General features: G+C 41.2%; 1 protein-coding gene across 1 annotated transcript; it reads left to right on the top strand.

Moving 5' to 3' along the window:
* The first annotated feature begins 2643 nt into the window (after positions 1 to 2643).
* On the top strand, positions 2644 to 6833 carry fscn2a (fascin actin-bundling protein 2a, retinal). The gene is made up of 5 exons (XM_068750128.1): positions 2644 to 3466; positions 5867 to 6023; positions 6109 to 6230; positions 6332 to 6499; positions 6628 to 6833. Exons 1-5 carry the CDS (start codon positions 2644 to 2646, stop codon positions 6831 to 6833), a joined length of 1476 nt encoding a protein of 491 aa, XP_068606229.1.
* Positions 6834 to 8157: the final 1324 nt, after the last annotated feature.

Raw genomic sequence — 8157 nt, 5'->3', positions numbered from 1 at the left:
ATTAGTAGAAATCAATGCAACCCAAGGGTGAGATATGCTGAATTGCATTTTCTGCATGGATCAAACTTCACAAGGATTATGTATCAGTTTTGTCCACTTGGACGCTCCATGAAACAGCGATTTCTTTCAAAGTCAAAGCAAATTCTTGATGAGGACTCCAAGCCCAAGTTTAGACCACTCAAGAGCGGATTGGTTGTCACGGATTCTGTGACATTCCATGTACTATAAAAAGTCAATTAACTTTCACAATGGGGAAAAAACACTGTGTAAGTCATGTAGATGGATAATTAATTCCCAATTACCCAGAATGCAGCAGCTCACATTCTAACAGGGACGGCATTAAGATATCACATTTCCCATGTGCTACAATCTCTGCATTGGCTTCCTTCATTTAAGACATTCTCTTTCTCGCTCTCTCTCTCGCTCTCCCCACCCAAAGTGGCTTGAGATAACTTTCTGCTCTGATCTGAAATAAAACAGAACTGAATTAAATAACTCTTGAATAATTGTTGAAGTTTGTTTTCTAATTTTCGTGACATTTCTACCTGTAAAAATAGGCCACCAATGTGACCTGTTAATACAATGCTGCCACCCAGTGAGTACAAGGTGAAAATGCATGAACAAAAATACAAATAAAAAATAGATACCGGTATATATTTTAATCCACAAATTTATTATTTTTATTTAGTTCCAAGATCAAAAGAAGAGCAGCAGTTTGATAAGCAGACCATTTAAGGGTTATTTGACCAGGTTTGCAGACAATGGACATTGTTGGAGAAAAAATAATACATTTTCTTAAAATAAAAATATGAAAACCAACATGAATGAATAGTGAAATAGAATCATGACTGGGAAAGTTAATTAAACCAACAGGTGCTCCCTTAAGAACAGAAAGCCAGTCCTATTAGGTAGGTTTAAGGTCAGTACGCATTCTCTTCATTAAAGCCATGATTTATCCATCCATTCGCAGTACAATGTACTATTTTGGGGAAACCCAAGTTTTTCCTGTATATTGAAGTTAAGTTAAGAAAAACATGACTTTTACTTTGGAGGGGGATTTTAAGAGATTCGATTAGATTATGACTGATCCTTCAAAAGGCATTCATAGTATTGTGCTCCGTTGCCCACATGAAAGCAGTAATGCAGTACAACAATTGGTAGACAATATCACAATATCACAGACATCTGAGTCATACAAATGTTTTTGCTACACAGTTATCCTGTTTTTAGCTTCAGGCTATCACCAAACTTTATCCTCATGAGTCATAACTATTAAAGTGCAGTGCAGAGACTTCTGGTATTCTGGGATCTCAATGCAATCGCTTTCATAAAAGCCTAATTGCCAAGAGAATTTGCTTTCAAAGATTAGCGAGTAGAATTAATAGCCTCTGTGAAATTATTTCAGTTTATTTTAGTTTGTATCACACCTTTCTGGATTTAAAGTGGAATATATGTTCTCCTCCAGCATTGCCCTCAATGTCCCCAGGAACATATTTGTGAAGGAGGGTGGTAATGCTCTTACAAAGATTGATCACAGCGTGCACTGGGTCAAAGGTCATGTGACATTAAGTTGCATCCTCATTATCGATTGACTGATGGAATAAAAAAAAAGGAGAGTGCAGAAGGATTATAAAAAGAAGAAGACAAGAATTTGAGACAGTGGAAGGAGACGAAAAAGGAAGGCAAATGGGCGATGCTTGTACATTCAAATGTTTCATTCAAATTCCTCTTGGCGAAACTCCCATACAAAAAAAATTTAAATGTCCCTCGAGACTCAAAGCAAACATAATGCTGCTGTTCGGCACCTGGACCTGCAAGCTCGGGCGATAACTTTGCTAAAGAAGCCTTGATACTGCAGAATGTCAGTATTCTGTGCCTCTGAATCAGTCACACATGCACATGAACCAATACTTAAGGCTATGTGACAGCCGCTTTTTGTGGAGACAATATCAGCCCTTTCATCGGGAAGACAGCATATCCATGGTTGAAGTATGCTTACATCGGCACAAACGTAAAATGTGTTTCAAAGTAGAAGCAGCGGGAGGCAAAACAAAAGAGCCTTTACGCTGGACATTTTCCAATTAGGCTGTGGCTTGCCAGCAGATCAGAGCTGAATTAATCCTAAGGCTGAATGGCGTGTCTACTAGCGTGCAAGACCTGAGCCATGAGAGTAACAACCAATAGGGAGTCGCATCCACAAGCGAGTGCGCCACGTGAGTTAGAGGGAAGGGCGACAAGAAGTGGAGGAAAAGAAAGAAAGAGCACAAAGCAAGGAGAAGATATAGAAGAAAGAGAGAATGACTCAGGGAAGGGAAGGGAGGAGGGGAGGTTCACGGTTGGTGCACTCGGTGTGACGTCAGCGGCTTTTTGGATTGAGACGCTGTGTCCTGCTGATTTTAATCCTAACTCATTAAGCAACAGGGAGCAAGTGCCTGTAGGAAAAGATAGAAAGTGGCAGAAGGAAGGAAGGAACGCTGCGCAGTCTACAGACGGAGATCAGTGGAGATCATTTACGAGTGGAGAGACACACGAGGAGAGAACTCGAGCATTTTCAATTTGCCTTTTCATTCTCATGCCTGCTTTCCCTCCTTACCCGTTCCCTTGTTTGTCCTAAACCTCTGTCTTTGTGTGGCCTGTTCAAGCATGGCTCCAAATGGAATTAACAGACCCCTGAAGCTGCAGTTTGGCCTGATCAACTACGAGAACCGCTACCTGACGGCTGAGGCATTCGGATTTAAGGTCAACGCCTCTGGCACCAGCATGAAAAAGAAACAGATCTGGACCTTGGAACACGATGAGAAAAATGGCCAAGTGGTGTTCCTTCGCAGCCACTTGGGGCGCTACTTGGCCTCCGACAAAGATGGAAAGATCATATGTGGAGCAGAGAAGCCTGATCCCGACTGCCGTTTCCTTATTGTGCCCCAGTCTGATGGTCGCTGGGCGCTACAATCGGAGCCTTACCTTCGCTACTTCGGAGGCTCGGCTGACTACCTGTCCTGCTTCGCCCAAGCCATTGGCGAACAAGAGCTTTGGGCCGTCCATTTGGCTTTGCACCCACAGGCCAGCCTGCTCAGTGTGGCGCGGAAGCGTTATGCCCACCTGTCTGCATCTGATGGGGAGATTTCTGTGGACAGCAACATTCCCTGGGGAGTGGCCTCTCTTGTCACCTTGGTATATCTGGATGGAAAGTACTGCCTGAAGACCTGTGACAGCCGTTTCCTCAGCAACGATGGCAAATTGGTGAAAGAGAGCACCGACGCTACCTGCTTCACACTCGAGCTGAAATCCGGAAAGTTGGCTTTTAAGGATTGCGCTGGGAAATATCTGACGCCGGTGGGCCCAACAGGAACGCTGCGATCTGGCCGATGCTCAAAGCCGGGAAAAGACGAGCTGTTTGATCTGGAGGAGAGTCACCCACAAGTAGTCTTTCAAGCTGCCAATAAAAGATTTGTCTCGGTCAAGCAAGGTAACCCATCTGTGTTTGCAATGCTATGTTAACAATCCTCTATTAGTTAATGGAAAACTCTTGCTTTGTTCAAAGTCATACGGGTAGGTAGAACATCTTAAAGACGCTTACAAAATGAGTCGCATCAAAAAGTATCATTACCATGCCAGTGAAACATTTTTGAAAGGTCTCGGAGGGTCCCACACTGAGTTCATCCTTAGGTAAATTATGAGTGTATCATGGTCGGTGCGCTGATAATGCTGTAACACTTTGTGCATTTCACTATCACATATGCATTTAAGAGTATTTTCAGAGATGTGCACTATATATATATATATATATATATATATTAAATTGCATAATTTCCTTCAACATATCACAACCGGAAGATCAACAACTAAGAATACAATGCATTCCTGAAACGACCGGTACCGCTGCTGGATGTTACAGACAAAAAAGGCCAATTTATTACCAAAAAAAAAAGCAAATCACCTTGAGAAAGTGTTTTCTTTTCCTGTGTACATTATGAATCCAAAAGGTTTTTTTGACAGCCATCCTAAGGAAGTAATTGTGGTAATGGGCTTTGTCATTTCCACTGTGTGTCCACAGAAGATTAAGCAGCATGCACAAGACTTGAGGACAGATCTGTGGTCCATGGGTGTCAGCTAGCATCAGTGGACTTACAAGCATTACAGCTGCTCCCTCCATAGAGTTATACATTTGAGCAAGGTTTTCCATTTTGTGTATTGATCTATTTTTTTGGCTAATGTGGCAAAGACTTTGTAGGAAACAAAAGTTGACAACAGGGAAACTGATTAAGATGGAACTGCAACACATAACAGTTATTGGGCTTTATTGCAATAGATCTCTGCTGGTGCTGCAAGAAGAGCTTTTCTCCGACAACAATCTGAGGAATGAGGCACTCGATTAACTTTTGGGTCGCTGTGATTATTTGTTTTGCTAAATGTGTAATATCCAGCCAACGGTTCAGCAACCTGGCACCCGTTCTCCACAAGTGCCAAATAAAAAAAAATAACTCTCCAGTTTAGCCTTGTGTTAGATGCACAGTTTTTTTTAAAGGAACAATGCACTGAAAGCTGCTTAGTGGGCTGTGCAGGGCAGATCTGCATTTCACCACTCAGGGAATTACAGCAGGCGAATGAACGGGAAGGGTGGCGGATTAGGGTTGTAACAGGCTTAAGAGGAAGGTTGATGGATATTTCTGTGGCGTCTAATTTGAACTACGGCAGACACGGTTAAGTTATAGGTGGCTGCATTCTCCTCCTGACGCACCAGAACACACAGAGTTAATACATGTGGATTAAGTCGATAAGGCTACACTGAACAGAAATATAAACACCCCATGTGAAAGAGTGAGCGTATCCCAAATTTTAGTTCACCACTGAATGGACAAAGATATCGGGATGAGATTCTCGTCCCGTTTGTCGTGCCGATTGTCCGCCAGCATAATGTCACCTTCCAAAATATTATCATCTGGTGCGAAGCAGGTCCGAGGAGGATTTTGTTGAAAGTACTTTCAAACAGTTTTTATTCCTTTATTTTAGACCAGTAATCCAATTTATATAAAGTAGATCAAGTAATAAATATCATATATTATTGTAATATCATTTATTATTAACATGCCATTTTATTTTTTGTTTAAGTTTAAGGACTTTGTGAACGTGTATCAGCAACATGTCCGCATTTGTGAGGTTATTAATGACTAATCGCTGATATAACACTTTTCATGTTGTTTTCATGTGTCGCTAAAAGTTCTGTAATTGTTCATTTTGATTGTTCAGTCAGTTTCAAAGAGCAGTGGGAACATAATTATACATGTCACATCAGCTTAATCCTTTAGTGTTTGACCATTGCTGCTGAACTTGACACTGTCTTTTGAGTTTTTATGTTTTGCTTTTGTTTTTGTTCATGTGGTTTTACTGAAATTGTTGTATTTATTTCAAGCACACCATCTTCCATTCAGATTCCAATGCCGGAATAGTCCTTCGAATGATAAATTCACTGACAGTGTGAACTTGGACCATCATACTATTACTATTATTATGTATTTATTTTGACACATATTTGTTGGTTGGCAGATTTCTTGATAGAAACTATGAACAGGAAAGAGCTGAATAAAGGGGGGCATGCAGGAAGTTATTCTCTGCTTTCTCCAACATTATTGATTAATTACATGAAAATGACAATGCAAATTTACAAAAGACCTTTGGAAAATTTATAAAAGTTATGGAGCACATAAAAAAAACACACTTAACTGACATTTTGGAAGGGAATCTGACACATCGGACATCGGACCTTGGCGGAAGTGTGTTAACTCTACTGAGAGCCGTTCCAGGATTACGGTAACATCAGCGTTCTAAAGTTGAACTGAACCGACACAATTATTGTCTATTTTGCCAGGAGTGAGCATTTCAGCCAATCAGGATGTGGAAACAGATATGGAGATCTTTCAGATGGAGATTGATAAGGAGAGCAAAAAATCCATGTTCAGGACCAATGGGGGATCCTACTGGACTCTGGTGACTCACGGAGAGATCCAGTCCACCGCCACAGAAGTGTGAGTCATCCTGACAGTTGTATTGTCTTCCATGCTTACGTTTACCTAAATATCTCCGTCTACCCATCCTTGTCTTTTCTTCCAGAGAGGTCAACACGATGTTTGATATCGAGTGGCGAGGGCAGAGGGTGGCTCTCAAAGCAAGTAATGGGAAATACGTGTGTACAAAGAAGAATGGGCAGCTCTCTGCGGTCAGTGATACAATGGGTAAGTAATCTGGTACCGTGCCAGGAATAAAAGAATCAGAACGCCTGTCTTGCTCGTCCTCAACGTATGAAGCACATATATAGTCGTGTCCTTCGCTGCAGGTGATGATGAATTGTTCCTGATGAAGCTCATCAACCGCCCGATGCTGATCCTGAGCGGCGAGAACGGCTTTGTGTGTCACCACAAGAGCTCTAACACCCTGGATGCAAACCGATCCGTCTATGACATTTTCTCATTGCTCTTCAATGACGGAGCCTACAATATAAAAAGTTGGTGGACAAAACACTAAATGACTGCATAATGCTCAAATGCATGCATGCATATGTTTTGTTTCATGATGATGTTGGTTAATTTAAGCGGATGGCTAAAATTGAATCCACAAATACTTCTTCTGCAGGTGTGAACGGAAAGTTCTGGTACGTCTCCAGCAGCGGCCTCGTCTGCTCAGATGGAGAAAAGCCAGAGGACTTTTTCCTCGAGTTCGTGGAACCCGGACGCGTCGCGATAAAAGGCTCCAATGGCAAATACCTTCGTGGAGACCAGGGAGGTATTCTTATGGGTGACGGTCCAAATGTAGATGCATCTTCTCTTTGGGAGTACTGACCATTTTCAAAAGGCAGAGCGAGTAGGAGCGGCGCAGGACCCGCTTCTATCAGCCCAAACAATGAAGACTGACTGGGTTCAATTTTCCTGCATGTTTTTTATACTAGCTGACAGGTGCACGATATGTCGTTTCTTTTGTTTTGTTATTCTTCATTTAGCAAGATGTGTCTTTTTTTTTCTTTTTCAATTTGGAATATTGTATCTTTCAAATTATAATTATAATGCCAACATCAGAAAACACATGTAAATTACAAATGTACAAAATATGCATTTAGCGGTTCAAGATCCTCCATAAAACACCTTGTTAACTGTCGTCACAGTAACAAATCTGTTTGCGTTCAGCCACATTGATTAGTCACTCAACAGATTAATACACACACATAAAAAAAGAGGAAGCTGCTGCCTTTGACACCTTTTCTGTTCTGCCTATTCAGGAAGCATCGCCACGCTTAGTCCTTCTGTGGCTGCTTAATCCCACTGGCGAGCCCGGAAAGAGATTTATTTAGTTTCATTAAAATTTCCTGTAACTATAGAAATGCGCTCTGAGAGCACAGACCTCCGCCAAGCACCTCAGGCCCCCCTATATTATGATCTATACCAAAAATAATGGCCCTACATTTATTACCTATGCTATGTAATCACCGGCGTTGGTTTTGTCTGTCCGTCTGTCTGTTAGCAACATAACTCAAAAGGTTATGGATGGATTACATCAAATTTTGAGCGTGATTGATACCCGTCTAGATGCAAAAAGATTTGGATTTTCCCATTTACTTATAATGGAGGCATGAACTATCATGAAAAATGTCTTCTGGATCTGATCCAGAATGAGGTCAGGAAAAAAAGACGAACACTGAAACCTCATTTATGAATTCAAAAATCAGTTACAAATACACATAAACTCTGATTCACTTTTCATGGTTGGCGTAAAAAGATACCAAGAACAGTCTAGAACCTTTTGGTGATGATCCAGATCACCGTGTGGACTGTGTAAATCCAATTAGGAGAGGAATGAGCTGCTTGGCGGAGGTCTGCGCTCCCTGAGCGCTTTTCTCGTTTTATCTATATTTTAGATTCCTTAAGCATGAAAACAAACCTTTAGCAATTGGATTTACATTGATTTCATTATTAGTTTAGAAGTTATTCACTAAAAGCACACTATTATTATTATTGAAAGGGTCCAAAAGCAAAACCATTTTCTTATTAAAATTTACCCAGATTTCAACTGGATCTGTCTCCTCAGCTAAGAGAGAACAAATCCGTTGACATGCTCCGATGTGGGATTGACTCAGCTATAACATGGCGCCTGTTAGAAATCTCCATCTCT

Source organism: Brachionichthys hirsutus, chromosome 16 (genome assembly GCF_040956055.1).
Source record: "Brachionichthys hirsutus isolate HB-005 chromosome 16, CSIRO-AGI_Bhir_v1, whole genome shotgun sequence".
NCBI classification, from domain to species: domain Eukaryota; kingdom Metazoa; phylum Chordata; class Actinopteri; order Lophiiformes; family Brachionichthyidae; genus Brachionichthys; species Brachionichthys hirsutus.
The sequence above is the reverse complement of the archived record's forward strand: the minus strand, read 5'-3'. Positions and strand labels throughout refer to the sequence as shown.

What these genes read in the sequence shown, in the direction of transcription:
- fscn2a (XM_068750128.1), top strand. Translation starts at nt 2,644, where the DNA reads ATGGCTCCAAATGGAATTAACAGACCCCTGAAGCTGCAGTTTGGCCTG. An exon ending in CAGTCCACCGCCACAGAAGT is followed by an intron (nt 6,024 to 6,108) that starts GTGAGTCATCCT and finishes CTTTTCTTCCAG; the next exon opens with AGAGGTCAACACGATGTTTG. An exon ending in CGGAGCCTACAATATAAAAA is followed by an intron (nt 6,500 to 6,627) that starts GTTGGTGGACAA and finishes CTTCTTCTGCAG; the next exon opens with GTGTGAACGGAAAGTTCTGG.